The sequence below is a fragment of the Watersipora subatra genome, unplaced genomic scaffold (genome assembly GCF_963576615.1).
Source record: "Watersipora subatra unplaced genomic scaffold, tzWatSuba1.1 SCAFFOLD_105, whole genome shotgun sequence".
NCBI lineage: Eukaryota > Metazoa > Bryozoa > Gymnolaemata > Cheilostomatida > Watersiporidae > Watersipora > Watersipora subatra.
Genome location: NW_027045338.1, coordinates 83,278 through 104,668, shown reverse-complemented (window position 1 = coordinate 104,668; position 21,391 = coordinate 83,278). Strand labels below are relative to the sequence as shown.

At 37.1% G+C, this 21,391-nt stretch overlaps 1 protein-coding gene across 1 annotated transcript in view; it reads right to left on the bottom strand.

The window, feature by feature from the left end:
- The window catches only part of LOC137410203 (uncharacterized), a 70,780-nt gene that overhangs the window by 21,064 nt on the left and 28,325 nt on the right, over nucleotides 1-21,391 (bottom strand). The window contains exons 6-7 of the mRNA XM_068095781.1: nucleotides 9,403-9,610; nucleotides 474-584 (exon numbers count right to left, since the gene is read on the bottom strand). Coding sequence (XP_067951882.1) covers nucleotides 474-584; nucleotides 9,403-9,610 — 319 coding nt within the window. The remainder of the gene's footprint in view (nucleotides 1-473; nucleotides 585-9,402; nucleotides 9,611-21,391) is intronic.

Genomic DNA, 21,391 nt, shown 5'->3' with positions numbered 1-21,391 from the left:
CGGTGTTCTTACCGTTTGCCAGAATGGTTGATATTATTGTGTATAAATGAGTGCGCTCATTTAGTTGAGCAGAGCAGATAGCCGTATGCTCCTCGGCTGGTGAAATTGCCTTCGCTAATTAAAAGCTGAATGAAACTACGCGCACTCTTTATTTATTAGTATAGATTTTGCCAAGTAAAGGCCGGCAAATCTCTTTACAATACGTATGTAAAGTTCAAACAAAGTTCAAACAAATAATTCGAAAGTTAATCGAGTTACGAACAACGTACATACGTTCGTATGTACCGTTGTTCGTAACTCGAATGTTCGTAAGTAGGGAACCGTCTGTACCTGATAAGAATAACAGATAACTAAGTAATAATCACACATGACATATCAAAAACCTACAACATATAGCAGAATAATTTTGGTCTTCATCATGTTGCAGGACAAAAAATATAAGGACAGTTTCCTACCAAAGCATTATCTTTTACCTTTGGGCTTTTCATCACTCTCCAAGCTCTTCTTCGAAATTTTTTTTAAGTCATCTAGTTCAATCGTTTTTAGAGTTTGATTTTGCATGTCTTTGCTTCCAAAAGATGTTTCTGCAACAGAAATGCATGATAGGTACAATAATTATCAAGATAAAACTAATTTTGTTGCAATTACTAATTACAATGATTCATAATTGAAGCAAACATATTATAAATATGTGTGAAGCATCTGCTTAGAATTTTTCACAGGCCATGAATGAACCAACAACCTGGTCAATTTTTGTGCTTACAATGAGTGCACATGATGATATGTCCTTGTGATTTGTTGGGCATTGATAGGTTCGCCTTTTTATATCGTTTTGGGAAAGCTTAGATTCCATCTTCATTATCAGGATATCAAAGGGCTGTTTTTGCTGGCCAAACCTTCAGGCGCTGGCGTTGGTTCTTCAGCTTCTGGCTGCTGTCAAGACATATTTTAGCTGTTGGGGTGTTTTGTAGGCTCGGTTCTATAGAGCCGGCATGATTCCTTCTCAACTAGCAGGCCGTGGTAGCCATAACCAGCCATTGGCACAGTCATTTTCATTCATAACGCTAATTTTCTGTTAGAAGTAGAAAGGGAGGTGCTGTTCTTTAAGTCACAATCTAGAAAACTAGCTCATTAGACTCTGGGCAGGCATTGTGAGGTTTAATCTTCTTGCTTTTATAGCTCGTTTAACACTGCCTCTTTGTCTTCAGGAGTCAGCTACCAATGGATCAGTCTTGGTCAGTCCCAATTGGTGGCAACACTACTGATCAGTACACTGGCAGAATCATAGGACAAGCTTGATGCGACTTTGGTATGACTGTGGGTTCTGTTGGCAAAGATACCAAAGGCTGTGCTTGTTCTTGCTTTGATAGCTTTGATAGCTTTGATAGACGTGACTGTGGCTTTTTCAAAGCTTTTTTCACTATGAGCCTAATTTTTTTCTTATTGGCTAACAGCACCAACTGATTCTTTTTTGGATTTAGCAGATTGTGGTCAGAGAGTGGTGCACAGCTTAAGAGATAGACCTTGTGGCTAGTGGCACACATTCAAAAACTCTAGCAACTAAGGAAGGTTATATGATACACCAAGTCTTTGCGCTGGTCACCTCTGTACTTTCCCTTACACATCATTACCTGATCATTTGGTGTATGCTGTCATATGCAGGAACACAGAGAAATGGCAAAATTAGTTGGTAAGTTGAGTCGGCACAGACAACGACTAGTTTCATACCAGCAGAGTTTGAACTTGTCCTCTCTGTCCATCATGGCTGCAGCTTGCAGTCCCACATAGCTAGCCCATGGTCAAAATTTCTATGCTTTTGCAGCATTTTTTTTGAATGTGGTGGTTATCCGATGGTTATCAATCTGAGAGCTGTGGTCAGGGTAACTTGATGATAGCTGCCAGTCCTGAGATAATTGGCTTTTCGAGTTTGGTCTTAGGTTAACTTAAATAACCTATGTGCTGATGGAATGATCAGTCATCTTTACCTCCACCAGCCAGACAGAGTAGAGTTATCATAAATACTGAGTGGTCAAAATTTGTTTGAAATAGATTTGCTAATGGCTCCTTTTAGTTAATGCTTTTTGAGAGTCATTGAGACTGCAAGTCTGGTGATTTTCTGCCTGTAGGTTGGGTGTTACTCAAGTGTGATTTGACATGAGCACCCTCTGTTTTAAAAATTTTAAACTTGATACCTTTGAAATTAGCGTGACCAAAGCGCCTCACATTTTCAGCTTTCTCCAACTTCAATGATCCTCACCACTTCACCCATTTTTTGTGAAACCTTTTTCCAATTCCCATCACCATGCCCTTTTTTCTGTGACGATTTTCTGACACATGACCACAAGCTACTCATACGAGTTTAAAGTGCCATTTAATTACTCCTGCTCTCCTGCCTCTATAAATTCAAACTAGATAATGATAGGCTTCAATGAATTATCAAGCTTACCTTGCTGCTGGATGTCCATTTAAACAATGTATAAAGTCTAAAAACAATTTTACTGGTTAGCCCTATCACAAAAAGTCTGAGCACAACCTTCTCGGTTGTGATTTTAATAGAAATTCTTTTCAAAAGAGGGCCATGGGGCTCAGCCCTGCTTGTCTGATAATAAATTACTTTGCTGGAAATGTATGGGATTAGCTTACGCATTGTTTAGACGCGTCTGCTCATCGTAATGATATGGTTTTAGAGTTTTCCAAGTTAGCCGAGAGTTGCTCCAAGAAAAGACTGATGCCCAAAATAGTACTGAGGGATCCATAATGTCAATTTATTTTTAGTTTGCATAGGTGTTTGCTAGTTTTCCCTATAGCCATTTTGCAAAGTAACAGGGTGGCATTGGTCGAAAAAGGTCATCATTTTAAAACAAGCAAGTTGACCAAACAGTCAAGTCTTTTTTATCAGAGACAGCTATTGGGCTTTCTTTGAGTCTGCTGAGCAGTCTGTGTGACAGAGTATTGGTTTTGGCAGATTTCATGGTCTTGCTGAGGTAGACAATCACTATTTCTGTACTAGTCCTGTACGTTGGACAGTGTGGCTATTGCTCAGCTTCAACTTGCATCTATATCTAAAATATATGACTGTTTTGGAGTGGGGTATCCGCCATGATCTCGAAGAAGATGCATTACTGCCACTAGGTCATCCTAAGTGGCCTGTTGCTTCCCCTGGGTTTATTTTTGCTTGCGAATTTGTGCAAGGTCCGCCTTTGTACAAATTGTGAGGCCCTATATTTCTATAAGCAGGCGGCCTTTCAGCTTACCTATTTTTTATGAAGTGGTTCATTGTCGATTCATTCTTGACTTCTTCATGGCAATAGTCATGTTTGGTTTGCTTACCATGTAGCCTTGGTCATGCTCCTTCAACTAAAAAAAGTTGAATTTGGCTTTATTTAGCTTGAGTTCAACCATTTTTAGCCGTTGGAGCAGCTCCTATAGCCTGCAGTGATGTGTATCAAAGTCTAATGCAATGACTACGATGTCTATTATGTCATCATGATCATGATCACATATATAGTAACAGCGACTGACGCTGATGCCTATCAGCTTATCCATCAGCCTCTAGACAATTGATGGGGCAAAGTGAGCATGGCAGAGAAGATATGGCCCACCTCCCTATTTTAGGGGCTGTAGTAGAGCTTATTTTTGTCACCTCTTTGTCACTCTTTAAGGTCTTCTGAGCTGAAATCTGCACTGGTTTCACTGGCATAGCTGAATGGTATGCTATTTCATTGTGTTACTACTGTTCAGGGCTTTAAAGCAACAAGTAGTCAGCACTACTGTCTCCGAGGTTGTCAGGTTAGCCTGGTTGGGGTTCAGCCAATCGTCATAGGCCTCTTAAGAGTAGCTGCTCAAATTGGAAGACATGATTTGGAAAGTGACTTCTGTGGCTTTTTTCAGGTTACTTAGTTCTGTCTGATCATGCCAAAGAAAAAAGCTTAACTAAGCTTTGAGTACAACAAAAAAGGATTCAACTCGGTTTCATATTCTTAGTGTAACGTCATGGCTGCTTCTGTTCAAAAATTTACCTCGGATACCTTTTAAATCTAAGTTGGTGAGCTTGGGCAGGGGTCTGAGGAACTATTTTCAAGTTTTCTAACAGTTTTTTTACTCTTTTTACTTGTCTAGCATGTTTGGTAGCCATGCTAGAGAATTCTCTTTTCAAACGAAAATTATGGGAAGTTCCGAAACAGGCTGCTACTTTAAAATCATCTGTACCTCCTACAGGCTACCGTATTTGTGTATCTGGATTTGGGCAACTTGTGTTTTCTGAGCTTCTTCCTATACGTTGTTACAAGAGCCTTAAATAAGTCTTTCAGATACCCTTCTATACCCAGATATGGCTATGGCGATGTCAATGATCTATGAGACCCTATTGCTGCCAACCGTCTGAAAGACCCACTGTAAACCTTTTACTGATCCGCAATAAACCAAACACTTGATCAAGTAGAACATTGTAATTATATATATAATTATATATATATATATATATATACAGGACAGATAGCGCAGTAGGTAAGGTATCGGGACCGTGATCATTAGGTCCTCAGTTCAAACCCCAACAACTGCACTTTTCTGGTGGTCCTTGGACAAGACCCTTGCTTGTATAACGCCTACAACCTCTATGATGAGTGCAAAAACCAAAGCCATGCCGGCTCGGACGTCGCCCGGTCAAACAAGGTCCGCGCTGCCTGGAGCTGAACCAGGACAAGGCAGTGAAAAATGGGCTACTGGTTCAAAACGGATGAAATGGACTCGGACTGATAATACGGACCTCATGCAGTGCTACTTTATTAGTGAACCTCAAAAGTGGGGCTACATGGGAAGGATGCGTCAACTGTGGATAATCATGCGCCCTGAATTGCCACTAACCGCTAAGCAACTTGTAGCTCAGAGGAGTAACATTATCAAGCGCCACCTCATATCGGAACTTGAGGTCGATGAAATTAGGGAACAGTTCACCCAAGTAACCTCAACCAACGAGGAGTGCCTATCAACACACACTGTCACGCATACACGATCCTGTGTTGACTCACGGGTTGAAGAAGACATGCACTTGGACCTTGACCCAAGGGTGAGAGAGATTGCGGAAAATATCATCAACAAGATGCCAGCTGCTAATGATTATGGAAGCAGGGTACCACTACGAAGAGTTAGCAAGACCATACCTAAGAAGCTGTTAGAAGACATTAACTTGGCACTGGAGTCGATCTCAACTGGATCAATCAGTGAGACTAATGCCTTAATCTACAGCACAGCAACCGTCATCTTGGAGGAGATGGATATTAAGCCACTGCCAACTAGGCTTCAAGCCATTTCATCTTGGCAGCTGATGCTACAAAATAAGATCAAGGACTTGCACAAAAAAGTTAGTAGGCTCAGTGAGAGATCTAACCACAGTTTGGAGCGTCCAAAAAGGGAAGCCACAATAGTAGCTCTAGAATCTGCTAAACAGCAGCTAGTAGCACTCTCGGCTCGACTGAAGCGGTACACCAAAGAGCGGGATAACAAGAGAATGAACAAACTGTTCATCAATATTTCATCTAGAGTGTATTCCCAGTTCAAAGGTGAACTGCAAAGGCCAATGTCTAAGCCTCCCCGATCTAGCACTTCAAAGTTCTGGAAGGACATCTGGGAGAAAGAGACTACTCATAACACCACTGCAAATTGGCTGAAGAGGCTTAAAGAGAGTCATCAACACACTGTTGCTCAGCAAGGACTCACCATCAGCAAAGAGGACATCAAGTGCAGAGTGCAGCGTATGAAGAACTGGGCAGCACCTGGCCATGACATGATTCAAGCCTTCTGGTTAAAGAAATTGACATCACTTCACACTAGAATGGCTAAGCAGATGGAATGCCTAATAGAACAAGGTGACCATCCAGAATGGCTGACCAAAGGACGAACTGTACTTCTGATAAAAGATCCAAAGCAGGGGCCGATTCCCAAAAACTATCGACCAATAACGTGCTTGCCCACAACTTGGAAACTGCTCTCAGGAATAGTTGCAGACAAACTGGAAGAGCACATGAGTCACTATATGACCAGTGATCATAAATGAATCGGTCGCAACACCCGAGGAGCTAAACATCAGTTACTGATGGATCGAACGGTCTGTCAAGACAGCAGGAGAAGGCAAACCAATCTTGCCATGGCTTGGCTTGACTACAAAAAGGCCTATGACTCAATTCCCCATAGTTGGATACTTGAGTGCCTCAGTATGTACAATGTTAACCCTGCTCTTGTGGCATTCATCAAGATGTCAATGACCAAATGGAAGACGGAACTGGAGGCTAATGGCAAAAAGCTGGCGAGTGTACAAATCAAGCGAAGCATCTATCAAGGTGACTCCTTATCACCGCTGCTCTTCTGCATATGCCTAAACCCTCCAAGCAATATGCTGGAGGAGACTCAATATGGGTACCAGTTTAAGAGTGGCACCAAGATAAACCACCTCTTCTACATGGATGACATCAAGCTGTACTCTAACAAAGAAAGGGACATTGATTCGCCAATACACCTCACTCAGGTATACAGCAAGGACATCGGAATGACATTCGGAATTGAGAAATGTGGAAGGCTAGTTCTTAAGAAAGGCCATTCTATGCTCACAGATGGCCTAAGAATGCCAAATGGTACCATCAAAGATATAGAAAAAGGGTACAAGTACTTGGGGATTATGCAAAGCAACATCAACCACGAAGCCGAGGTACATCACAGAGCCATTACCGAATACAAGAAACGCCTTCAGCAGGTCTTACGGAGCCAGCTCAATGCCAAGAACCAAGTCATGGCAATAAATACCTACGCACTGCCAGTAATAAGGTATTCAGCAGGCTTTATAAAGTGGACTGAGAAAGCCATCAAAGAAACAGATATAGCAACTCGTAAACTGCTGACCATGCACGGAGCACTCCACCCTAAATCTGATACTACTAGATTGTATCTTGATAGGAAAGATGGCGGTAGCTAGCAGGGAACGCATATACTGAGCGACATAATCATGTCGCAGGTGTTGTGTATAGAAGTCTATGTGATGAGTATGGCCTTAATAAACCACAACACTGGTGGGAAGCTATTGGTAAGGTGAATGAAAATGTCCACGTTAAGATCCTCTGGGACTTCTACATCCAAACTGACAAGCATGTCCTAGCAAGCCAACCAGATATAGTGGTGGTAGACAAGGAGAACAAGAGAGCTAATATAATAGATATAGCAGTACCCAATGACTACAATATAGCCAGCAAAGAAAAGGAAAAGGTAGAGAAATATCTCCCTCTTGGAGAAGAGATTGAAAAATGCTGGAATGTAAGAACAACTGTAATCTCAGTAGTCATTGGGGCGCTGGGGGCAATAACACCGGCACATAAAATGTGGCTTGCCCAAATACCAACAACAATCAACTCAGGTGAGTTGCAGAAAACTGCGCTATTGGGAACAGTTAAGATCTTGAGGCGAGTGCTCAAACTCCCAGGTCTCTGGTAGGAGACCCGAGTTAGAGCAGAATTTACCACCCATACGGAGTATCCGGGGTGAGGAAACAATTATACATATACATGTATATATATCTGTATATATATATATATATATATATATATATATGTATATATATATGTATATATATATATACATGTATATAACTGTTGGGAAATGCTGCCAGTGTTTGTGCATAAAGTAAACTGGGTACAAAAAGGCTTCCCCATGTTCTTCCGGCTATACATACTTTTCATCTTTTTAATATATGGTTGCGGCAGGGTTGGGCTCTATCTTTACATGTATATCTTGAGCTTAACCTTTTGCTGGTGCGTCGACTGCTCAGTCTTCTAGAGGGCAGCATGGTGGCTGACTGGTCTGTTCTTTACTATCTGGCAGTTGACAGATATACTTTCAGCTAACTCAGTCTCATCTAGGCTCGGTATGCTCTCGTTTGAACTCTGTGGAGTAGTTGCTTGTTCAAGTTCTTGTTGACCTGGCTGGCCCACACCATCCTGTTACCTGTCATTCAACCGGCTATATAGCGTTTTTTTCATACGAAAAGTTGATGAAGATAACAAGAACTTTGCCTTTTTTGGATAAGATATCAGAAGTCCTTTCATAAAAAGAGGTAGCGTTCAAACTATTCCCTGATTTGATTTTATGCTACTCCATCTAATGCGTTGCAATCCTTGAATGCAATGGGTATAAAAATATAGAGTAGCCTAAAAATATACTTTGAAAGAGAAAAAAATGACAGATTTCTGTAATCTTATAATGCTCGTTTGGTGAAAGTTTTTAGCGGTTTCAAAAAGCTGATAGCCTTAGATATTTAATGTTAGCTTGATAATAAGCACCTTCGTAAAACAAGTCATTTTTTATTTATAAATATTCACAGATGCTGGAAAGGTGTTTTGATCTGATATCTAGTTTTTATTGTAAACCTTACTTGTTTATGAGCTTTCCAAAAAATATGGTTGTTTTTCTCCATAAGTATTAATAAAATTTAGAAGTTATTGGTTTATTCCGATTTGCTTGGCGCCCAAAAGCGTGTTCAATATGCTAGCAATCACAGGCTTGAACCAATATCAAAGTAAACCATGCAAACTAAGTTTTATTCAAACTTAAAGTACCTTTTATACTTGAGATTCTTAACCCTTTCGCTGTCAACCATGTACAAATTCAGCTATCGACCTAGTGCCAGCCATTTTGCTGAAAATAACCGATATTGCTTCATGATATGTATACTGTATTTTTTCAATTTCAATTTTTTTCTAGAACATTTTTGTTACATACGTGTATTTTATTTTGCCAACATTTTAATCAACATTGTTATGCAAAAATTCAACGGATCTATACGTTGTGCGATGATAAAGCTATGTGATGCTATGATCGATGCAAATCTAAAATGATCCTCCACAATGTTCCTTACTCTTACAAAACTATTACTTTCACCACTATCAGATACAGTACTGCTATTTTAATTACCTGTATGATCACAAAAATCTAAATATGAATTGGCTATAATGTCATCAACATAATTATTTACCTGTTTTCTGGATCGCCCGCGGTACTTCATAAACACACAAAAAATGTGGGCTTTTAAATTAGAAATTGTCAAACAAAATTTTAAAATTGCTTCGTTGTTTTAGGCTGATTTTATAGAGAAATCTTCAGACAACACTGTCAATTTTATAAAAGTCTTCAAGGTGGTGGGTTATGTTGTCAACAAATAATAAAATTAAGTTACCATGCAATTGCTGGGAAAGACGCAAAGGTGCATCGATGGCAGTGGACCCTAGACAATGCATGAATGCGTTTACGGTAGCCAAAGTGCTAAATCCGTATGTTTTTTTTTCTTATAAAACCTATATATCATATTTGTTCTTACAAGCGTCTTTGATTGATATACTGTATAAACAAATTATTAGTATTCACTTTTAATTCGTTGCATGAAATGTATCAGATCACATTCTTTAATCTTTTCCAAGTCGTGGTATAAGTAGAGTGTATCATGCTCCATTGTTGTTTGCTCTGATAATGAGTGTAGCTTTTGAATAAGGTTTGAAGTTTCCTTTGCTCTGTCTCTCGAAAAGTTTTCACTAGCTTTGGTGAGTTCACTCAGCTCCATTGCCTTCTTTGATATCTATGTGTGCATAATATGTCTGTCATAATTACATCTGTCATAATTATATGTATTTACATATACATATATAGATGTATAATAGATAAGTGGTCAGGCCTACTGCTAACAGCACTCATATAAAGATGTATATATATATATATATATATATAAATTATATATATGTACATATATATATAAAATATCAAATATACAAAAGAACAAAATCTTCTAGCAACAAAACCTTTGACGTAACAATGGGTAGCTTTGACTGAGCCGAAACATGCAATTTGGTTGGCACATACATGTTGTTGCTGCTACCCAGCCAGCTTTGAAAATCATCGGACTATACAGAGACAATGGATTAGCTATCAGCACAGCTGGCCAAAAAAATTGAATGACTTAAGAAGTTGATATGCAAAATATTTAATCAGCACCAACTAAAATTAACCATCGAAGCAAATAAAAAGTCTGTAAATTTATTTGATGTAACCTTTAACCTCAGCGCAAACACCTACTCACTCTATGCCAAACCTAGCAAAACAACACTATATGTTCACAAAAACAATAACCACCCATCTACGGTAATAAAAAATCTACCAAAGAACATTAACTTGTGACTAACTACATTGTCCAGTAATGACCAAGAGTTTAACAAAGCAGCACCACCTTACCAAAAAGCACTCAATGGCAGTGGTTATAACCACACACTAAAATACAAACACATCCCGACTCAGCCACCGACTAACAAAAGACAGCATAAGCAACACGTAGCATGGTACAACCCACCTTTTAATGCCAGCGTACAGATTAACATAGGCAGAAAGTTTATAAACATTATAGATACACGCTTCCCGCCTAATTGCTGCACAAAGTCTTTAACAGACACACACTAAAACTCAGCTACTCCTGAATGTCTAGCCTGAAACAGCACATAAACTCACATAACAGACGCTTGTTAAACAACCAGCAGAGCACAACTAATAGTAGAGCCTGCAATTGTAGAATGAGGAACAACTGCCCACTAGACGGAAACTGCCCAACTACGAACATAATATACCAGGCCATAGTGACTAAAGAAGATATTGGCACCGAGAGCGCCTACATAGGACTATGCACAACTGACTTCAATTTCAGATTTAGAAACCACATGGCCTCTTTCATACACAGTGACAAACAAAACAGCACAAAGCTTAGTAAACACATCTGGAGACTTAAGAATGACAATACAAGCTACAAGATTAAATGGGAAACTATGCAAAAAGCTAGACATTTTTCAAACCAAACAAAGAAATGCCATCTGTGCCGAACTTTCAGGCCAGAAACATCTACCTTTAACAAAAGAAATGAGATAAGCAACACATGCCGACACTCCAAGAAATACCTTCTTAGCCAATACGATCCAGGCAGAGGCGGAGCTACAAACACCACTAACAACACCAGGAGAGGCAATCCCACCAGCCATTTAACACAAGTCACCTTAACCTGTTCCACCCCGTTCCAGTAAATTTACGGGTTGAGAGCGCAATCTCAGTGCACCAAACTCGTGTATGCTCGTCAGATCTGAGTCTTCAATAGGTATTTTTTAAATTTATTTATTCATTTTAAAAATCGGCACTAAAATTTTTAATTAATAATTTCAGGAGCTTTAAAAGATATCATACTACTATTTTGAGCCAATAATTAGTCTCTAATACGCATGTACAAAAAGAACACGTTGCCAGAAGTGGATCGTTCTTTATGAAAAGCTTCTCATCATGAACGAACGTGATATTTCAAGTGCTGCTAAAACGATTTGTTTACTGGAAGATACCGACTATTTTGAAAGTGAAGAAAAGGATTTTAAAGCAGAAGAATGTGAGGAAGACGATGAAAGTAAAAAAGAAATTCAACAGAGTGAATTGGATTGCGAAAGTGAGACTGAAACGGCTGGCATTGAAACAGGGAATAATGATGGATATCGAAAAGGAGCAGATTTAAAACTAAAAGAATTACATTTTGATGACAGCTTGGCAGGAGTATAAGTTCGAATTCTTAAACAGGTAAGTGTTTTATTACATAAAGCTTTTTATTAGATCGGCCATTATAACTGTTATATTTAATGAAACAAATAAATATGGCCTTCAAAAACATTGCGATGCTTCGGAGCCTGTTGATGATAAATATTTGGCGAGTTGTTTGTTTAGTTTTGCATATAGGTATTCTCAAAAAGCCTACTTTGTGCCTTACTAGTCCACATTCCTTTATTATCTACACTGATTTTTAATCAAATTAAAAACAGAAATAAAATTAAAAGCAAGTTTACACTTTACATACAATTTTGAAGACCGTGCTGGCAATAAATTGTTCAAGTTCTATCCTGTTTTTCTGTCTGATAAATTTATTTGTAGATGAAAGCTTGCTAGATTGGAAAGGATGGCTCAGCTTCAGGCCATATATTCCATCTAACAGATCTAAATTTGAAATTAAGTTATTTGCTTTCCGTTGCTGTCTCTGGCTATGTGCACAAGTTGTCTGTATACATCGTCGATGAGCAAGAGCAAGCTGAAGAGACTGGCAGCAGAGTCATTTGTGGAATATCTTTGCGCGAGTCATGTTTCGATCCTTACCATGCTAACTAAATTTATTAACAAATGGTATTTTATTTAGTTTCTGCAAATGCTTCACTGCTTTGTATTGCTAGTTTTTGTACATACATTTGCTAATCTATTGTATTAGTTGTGCATCGATGTGCTGTATTTGCTGTACACTGCCATCTTCAGAGCAGCAGTCTAATCAAAGTGTTCAGTTCTCATATTGTTCTGCAATCTAGCAGGCTATGATTTGCTGTGTCTGCTTATAATAAATGTTGCTTTCTGTCTTTTGCTGCTTCACCAAATGTGTGAATATAGACTCACGACTTAATTCTTCTTGCACACAACCAGTTAATCTTTGCTGCAGCACACATGAATCTGTGCAATGATTTTATATGTAAAATTGTTACATAAATGGCATAAATCTATAGTTTCATGAAATGCATAAACATTCAGAGCAAAAAACTGTAACTGTGTATATATAGATCTCTAGCTGCAAAGTTTTTGCAAGCTGTGTGGAGGAAAAAATCTCATTCTCCAGGAAAATGTCTCAGCTTTCAGATGCATATTCATTTGCAGTTTTGTTCCAATTTGCACCAAAGTTGGAAAAACCATGTCAGGTGACTGTCTTGTGCTGCTTATGGACATGGCGTCACGAGCATTTCAAGTGGATTTCCAGATATACATCAGAGCTCATAACTCCGCTTTCAATGCTCTAGGACAACTAATTTTTTTGCTAATTGTTGCGAACATATGAATCAATGCATTATTTATACAACACTTTCAATTGCTTTTATTAATTATAAAATACAATGGAAAATGGTGTACAAAAATTAAAAAAAGGTAGCTTCAACGAATTGAGACTTTTGCAGGTAAGAAATTGCAAGCTATCTACATAAAAAAGTATCAGCTTGCAGACAAATTTCTCAGCATTCCTATGCATGTTAATTTATGTATTTACCTCAATTTTGATGAAAGTTCATGTAGTTTTTACGTAGTCGTGTCGAAGGCTCAAATCGCCAAAGTATATGCTCTGGTGTGCTGGGGAATTTCCAGCCGTAAGCGCGCGGTCGCTAAAGGGTTAAAAGTGCACCAGCACAAACAGACATGTCATGACCCCAGAGAAAAACATCAATCTGAACAAAAGATAAGTAACATTAACCTAATCCAACACTCTAGTTATATAAATATATTTATATATATATATTCATATATCTATATATATATTTCTCAAAGTCCGTGTGTCGTGTGTTCGTTAATCAGAATCCGGCAATAGATCTTAAAATCTTGATTTTATGCCATCTGATGGACTCGAACTCACAACGGTTTTTCCAGGCTATTTGGTATACCGTTTCCGTAAGCTTTACCACTGAGCTATAACGCCTTAGTAAACCTGTGTGTTTTTATATAAATTCTCATATAACAGATACGCTATGCGCGTGCAAACTACAAATTAGCCGTGCTAAAAAAAGCTATTAAAGCATTGCCATTAAAACTGCATTTTAACTCACGACGAATTTATTGGATACACCAGTGCTACTTATTTTAGCCTTGCGTCCACGAATTAGGATGCTACTATTCGGAAATATTCTGGAACCTAAGTATATGCAATGCGATGCTTCTTCGTCTTTTTTTGAAAGTCTTTATGGTAAATTATCTCGAACTATAATTTTGATGATTTTTGTACAGATTATATACGTTACCAAACTGGGTATATACGTTTCGTCGACATTTCGTACCTTACATACCTGCTGTTTATTTTACATCTACATTTAGTTAGTAATTTATTTCCACTGCTCAGGAGACTTATGTTTTTTGACTTCTCATTTGGTACCTTGCGTTCTACAATCATTAAATACGAACTAAATCATTGTTTGTTTAAAAAATATTTTACGTTATTTCTTTTAGTTTAAATTAAAACATCTTTGTTTGGATGAATATTTTCCAGTTTGTTATTAAACCTTTATTTTAATAGCGATATAGTATATTACCAAGCGCAATTTCCTTTTCTCAACAGACGAATAATACGAAGTTCGCAAACACACAAGAAAATCACAAAAGTTCCTATCAGTGCTCGCTTTGTGTACTAACTTAAACATCTTTCCTTCTAAACCTAACCAATTAGCAATTCATAATTTATTTTACATTTTACAACAAACACTTGTAAGATTATCTATAAGATTATCTGTAAGATTTAGCGTGTAACATTACAAGTATTAGTTATTCCTCGCTATCTAATACATGTATTTACACACATTTACATATTTTAAGAAATATATATCTAGATTTACATTCTCTTTTTACACTCTTGAACTTCTTATAACTTTTGAAGTTTATAATAGTAGTTTTTAAAGTTTGTTTCATTATTGTTATTATTTCACCTTGCATTTTTTTAAACGTATATATTGAGTATTGTGTTTGAAGTTTTAACATTATTCATTTTCAAACACCGCTATTACTACTTAGTCAGTTTCCAATCTTTATTATTAATATTAGTAATTCGTAATTACTTTTACATTTTACAACAAACATTTGTAAGATTACCGGTTACATTATCTGTTAGATTATCTGTAAGATTTATCATTTACATATTTTGAGGAATTTATATTTAGATTTACATTCCCCTATTACATTCTTAAACTTTTTATAACTTTTGAAGTTTCTAATATTAGTTTTTAAAGTTTGTTTCATTACTGTTATTATTTCACCTTGCCCTTTTTAAACATAGTTTGAATATTGTGTTTGAAGTTTCAACATTATTCATTTTTGTACACCGTTATTATTTCTTACTCAGTTTCTAACCTTTATTATTAATATTAGTAATTCATAATTAATTTTACATTTTACAACAAACATTTGTAAGATTATCTGTTAGATTATTTGTTAGATTATCTGTAAGGTTTATTATTTACATATTTTGAGGAATACATATCTAGATTTACATTCTCCTATTTCATTCTTAAACTTCTTATAACTTTTGAAGTTTATATTATTAGTTTTTAAAGTTTGTTTCATTATTGTTATTATTTCACCTTGCATATTTTTAAACGTATATATTGAGTATCGTGTTTGAAGTTTTAACATTATTCATTTTCAAACACCGCTATTATTGCTTAGTCAGTTTCCAATCTTTATTATTAATATTAGTAATTCGTAATTAATTTTACATTTTACAACAAACATTTGTAAGATTATCTGTTAGATTATCTGTTAGAGTATCTGTAAAATTTATCATTTACATATTTTGAGAAATATATATCTAGATTTACATTCTCCTATTACATTCTTAAACTTCTCATAACTTTTGAAGTTTATAATATTAGTTTTTAAAGTTTGTTTCATTATTGTTATTGTTTCACCTTGCATTTTTTAAAACGTATATTGAGTATCATGTTTGAAGTTTTAACATTATTCATTTTCAAACACCGCTATTATTACTTAGTCAGTTTCCAATCTTTATTATTAATATTAGTAATTTGTAATTAATTTTGCAACAAACATTCGTAAGATTACTGTAAGATTATCTGTTAGATTATCTGTAAGATTTACTGCAAGATTTATCGTGTAACATTATAAGTATCAGTTATTCCTCATTATTTTATATTTACACACGCATTGGTAAATCTAGATATATATTTTGAGAAATATATATCTAGATTTACATTCTCCTATTACATTCTTTACGTTTTTTAATAATCTGTTCATTACATGTATTCTCAAAAGTTACACATTGTGTAATGCCTCCAAAGAAAAGAACCTGCAGTGAGTCATCACGGGAAAAAGAAGAAAGACTTAAAAAAACAGACTGAGGAAAGCGGCTGCTAAAGCCTTGGAAACTGAGCAGCAGAGAAATGAACGCTTAGCAAAGGCTAGAGAAAAGAGAGCATCACAGACTGAAGAACAACGCGCACAAAGACAAGCGTATGATCGAGACCAAATTGCAACTGTAAGATCTTTGGAGACCGACGAACAACATGCAAAAAGACAAGCGTGTGATCGAGAGAGGATTGAAACTGTAAGATCATTGGAGACTGACGAACAACATGCATAAAGACAAGTGTGTGATCGAGAGAGGATTGCAACTGTAAGATCGTTGGAGACTGACAAACAACGTGCACAAAGACAAGCATGTAATCGAGGGAGGATTGCAACTGTAAGATCTTTGGAGACTGATGAACAATGTTCACAAAGACTAGTGTGTAATCGAGGGCGGATTGAAACTGTAAGATCTTTAGAGACTGACGAACAACAGGCTCAAAAACAAGCGTGTGATTGAGAGAGGATTGCTGCAAGGAGATGCACATCTTGGAGAGAAAAGTTTAATCTAGCATTTTTGTACGACTGCTCTTTTAATTATGAGAGTGATTCTTTTTTTTAATAGGAAATATGAATAAAATTTGTCACTAATGTCAAGCACTCAAGTGGAAGGACGAAGCTCCAGGCATGTGTTGCGCTAATAGAAAATTCAAAATACCAGTCATTACTGCATCCCTGGAACCATTGCAAAGTTTAATGATTGGAGATAATGCATATTCTCGCCACTTTCTATCTAACATTCACAAATATAACAATTGTTTTCAGATGACATCTTTTGGAGCATCAACAGAAATTCGCGAGCAAGGTTTTATGCCCACTTTCAAAGTGCAAGGACAGATTTATCATTTGCACGGATCGCTTTTGCCAGCTGAAAACGAAAACAACAAGTTTTTTGCAAATTTTCTTCATGGGCAATTCTGATGACGAAGTAAATCAAAGATGTGAAAATGTCTCAGGTGTCAGGCGTAGCATCATCCATGATTTGCAAAACTTTTTTCACCGCTACAACAACTACGTTCAGGAGTTTAAAACATCCATGGAAAATCTAACAGATGACAGTTTGAAAATTGCAATTCGTGCAGATAGGCGGCCAGCTGGAGAACATGAACGAAGATATAATGCATCCGAATTAGACAAACCAGCGATTGTTATTGTAGGACAAGACTTTGATAAGAGAGATATCGTGTTGCACAAACGACAATCAGGACTTACAAGAGTTTCTGAAACGCATATATCCTATGATGCGCTACAGTACCCAATCATATACTGGCAAGGACAAGATGGATATTATCTTACAATTAGGCAGGTGGACCCAAACACAGGTGATGAAGCACAAAGGAAGACAGTATCTGCCATAGATTTTTATGCTTTTAGGATAATGATGCGAAACACAGGATCAAACCACTTACTCAGATGCAGACACCTGCTCCATCAATTTCTGACAGACATGTACGCAAAAATTGAAAGTGAAGGATTGGCTTATATTAGACATTAACAAAGAAGACTTAGAGCTGACAGTTACATTCACCTAAGAGACACTATGCTAAACGATGATGCACAGAACATCGGCCAATTAGTCATTCTTCCTTCTTCCTTTACTGGAAGTCCTCGATACATGCATGAGTATGTCCAAGATACTATGACCTATGTCAGACAACATGGAAGACCAGATCTATTTATAACATCAACGTGCAATCTAAAATGGACGGATATCAAAGAAGCTCTCCTAGGTGGGCAAGCAGCTCATGACAGACATGACGTTGTAGCTAGAGTGTTTGGGCTAAAAGTGAAACTACTGCTCAACTTGCTAACCAAGGAAAAAGTTTTTGGCGATGCTCAATGTTTCCTTTATTCAATTGAATGGCAAAAACGAGGTCTGCCTCATTGTCATCTTCTTCTATGGCTGGTAGAAAAAATACGCTCATTTCAGGTCGACTCAATAATATCTGCAGAACTTCTAGATAACGAGGAGGACCCAACTCTGTACAGCATCGTTACCAAGCAAATGATACATGGACCATGTGGCAACCTCAATCGCCTTTCTTCCTGTATGAGAGACGGAAAATGCACCAAATAATACCCGCGAGCACTAATTCATGACACTCTGACTGCTGATGATGGGTATCCACAGTATAGAAGACGAATGCCAGAGATGGGAGGACATTTTGCAATAATTCAACATGGTGGTACAAAAATAGAAATTGACAACAGATGGATTGTGCCATACGGCCCTCTTCTATCGAAGATTTTTAACACCCATCTCAATGTGGAATATTGTCATTCGGATAAATCAATAAAATACATTTGCAAATACATTCACAAAGGTAGTGATCAAGCAGCTTTTGTTATAGAAAATAACAGGGATGAAGTTACTACTTTTCAAATTGGTAAATATATTTCTAGCAATGAGGCTGTTTGGAGGATTTTAGGTTTGCCAGTTCATCAGAGACATCCTGCAGTAACACACCTTAGTGCACATCTGGAAAATGGACAGCGAGTATACTTCAATGAGGAGAACATCAAACAACGTGCACAGGAACCACCAAGGACTAGTTTAACAGAATTTTTTAAAGCATGCCAAAACGATGAGTTTGCTCAAACACTCCTATATCATCAAATGCCTACTTACTACACATGGACAGCACAGAAAAAGTGGCAATCTAGAAAACAAGGAAAAGTTGTTGAAAACTGGCCTCACATACGTGCATCAGATGCGCTGGGAAGAGTATATACTGTTCATCCAACAAATGTAGAATGTTTTCACTTGCGCATTTTACTACACAAAGTTACAGGACCTACTTCATTTCAATAGCTTCGAACTGTCGACAGAATCGTTTGCTCAACATTTAAGGAGGCATGTCTCAAACGAGGATTACTAGAAGATGACAGACAGTGGCACAACACTCTTCAGGAAACTTCAGTTTCAGATTCACCTTCTCGGTTGCGTAATCTGTTTGCTGTTATTCTTATTAGCTGCAATTTTTCTGATCCTAAGCAATTATGGCTAGATCATAGAAAAAGCAGGAGTGATGATGTACACAGACAATTAAATCAATTTCAACCGCAAATCTCTTTAAATTTTACAGCTGAAATTTTCAACAAAGCTTTGATTTTTTTAGAAGACAAAGTCATGAACATTTCTGGTAAGAGACTAAAGCAACTTGGATTCACATCGCCATGCAGAGATTTAGACCTGCTTCTACAGACAGAATTGCTACGAGAAACCAACTAAGACATGGCAAAGTTAGATAGATTTGTTAGCAGCACCGAACCAAACCTCACATTTGATCAGAATTTAGTTTATGGAAAAATTTCAAAAGCTGTGGATGATGAGAGTGAAGCGATCTTTTTCTTGGACACTCCCGGTGGAACTGGTAAAACTTTCTTGCTCAATCTTTTGTTTGCTAAAATCAGATCTAACTGACAAGTCAAACTGGCAGTCGCATCTTCAGGTATAGCCGCTACGTTGCTGGAAGGTGGAAGAACATCTCATTCCATGTTTAAACTACCATTAGATATAGGACGCCTGGAGACTCCTGTTTGCAACATCCGTAAAGGTACTGGATTGGCTCAATTGTTACAGACCACAAAATTAATTGTTTGGGATGAATGCACAATGACACATAAAGCAACATTGGAAGCTCTGGATTGCACGCTTAAATACCTTTATAACAGTGACAAACTTATGGGTGGTGTATGTGTACTTCTTGCTGGTGATTTTCGTCAAATCCTACCGGTCATACCTAAAGGAACTCCAGCTGATGAACTCAAAGCTTGCTTAAAGGATTCTTATATATGGCACTGCGTAGAAGTTTGTAAACTAACGACAAATATGAGAGTGCATATGGAAGGGGATGACGCTATGGGGGAGTTTTCTGCACAACTTTTAAAAATCGGTGAGGGAAAGCTACCAGTTAACAATGGGCTAATCTCTCTACCTGATAATTGTGGATTTATTGTAGACACAGAAAACAATTTACTACAAAAAGTGTACCCAAACATGCACAAAAACTATCGTCAGCACCAATGGCTGGAAAAAAAGGTAATTCTGGCACATAAAATGACACTGTTGACCACATCAATCAACTACTTTTTGAAAAAACTCCTGGGACTACGACTTCATTCTTCAGCATAGACTGTGTTGTTGAAGAGAATGACTCTGTCAATTATCCTACAGAATTCTTGAACTTCTTACAGCCTGCCAGTATGCCTCCTCATAATCTTCAACTATGCGTTGGTGCCCCAGTTATGCTTCTTCAAAATTTGGATTTACCTAGACTTTGTAATGGAACAAGATTGATCATCGAAAATCTATCTCCAAATCTTATTTGTGCTACTGTGCTTACCGGAGCTGCGATGGGTGAAAAAGTTTTTATCCCTAGAATTCCACTAATTCCGACAAATGTGCCACTTCAATTTAAACGTATTCAGTTTCCTGTTAGACTGTCATTTGCTTTGACTATCAACAAATCCCAAGGTCAAACACTTAAATCTGTCAGCAATCACCTCCTAACACCATGCTTTTCACATGAACAGTTGTATGTTGCGCTATCCCGAGCAGCCAGTAAAAATGGTGTATACATTCTCTCGCTATTCGGTCAGACAAAGAACATTGTTTACCCTCAAGCGCTTCAGTGATACACTAGCATTATGCTCGGCAAATTTTCAAAGATATCTTCCTCAGCAACAGCAACTTTTCATTGTTATTATTCATGATATTTTGGCTTTTCATTTTGTATATCATATTTCTATCAATTCATATTTTTTTGCAATCATTGTAGTAGAACAGACTACATTTAACAATTTCTTGCTAATTATTTCACGTTTAAACACCTTTACGGATGTCTTATTTTTCCTTTAAATTGTTTAGAATAGCACAAACTGCCTTGCTCATAAAATGTTCTGAATTTATATTTCCATGGTCATGTAATAAACTTCAACAATAAAATTCTTGAGATATTAAACAATGTATACATGTTTGGTGGTCTATATGCCTACTGGGGAACCCGGCACTTTACAAAAATGGGTAATGCACCATTTGTTTACCTCTTGGGTGGTGTGGAAAAGACATGTCCACAAATATTACAAAACTTTTATTTCAATCATGGTTTTTACGTTAGCTCTTTGAAATTAAATAACTTCTTCAATCATTTCTATTTAAAAAAGTTCTCTTTGTTTATAATAATATTATAAAAAATTTTTATTGTTTTTTTAACTCTTTGTTTTAACATATTTTAACTCTAATTTTATCACTTATCTGTTTGCGAACACATTTTTATTATAACGGATAGAAAAACAAATAAAACAAAGTCCTAATTGTGAAGGGAAAAGGTAATAGTGAAGGGAAAATATTAATACAACAATAGAACACTATGAGCAAGATTGACTCAGAAGCATGTTAGACAAAAAGTCAAAT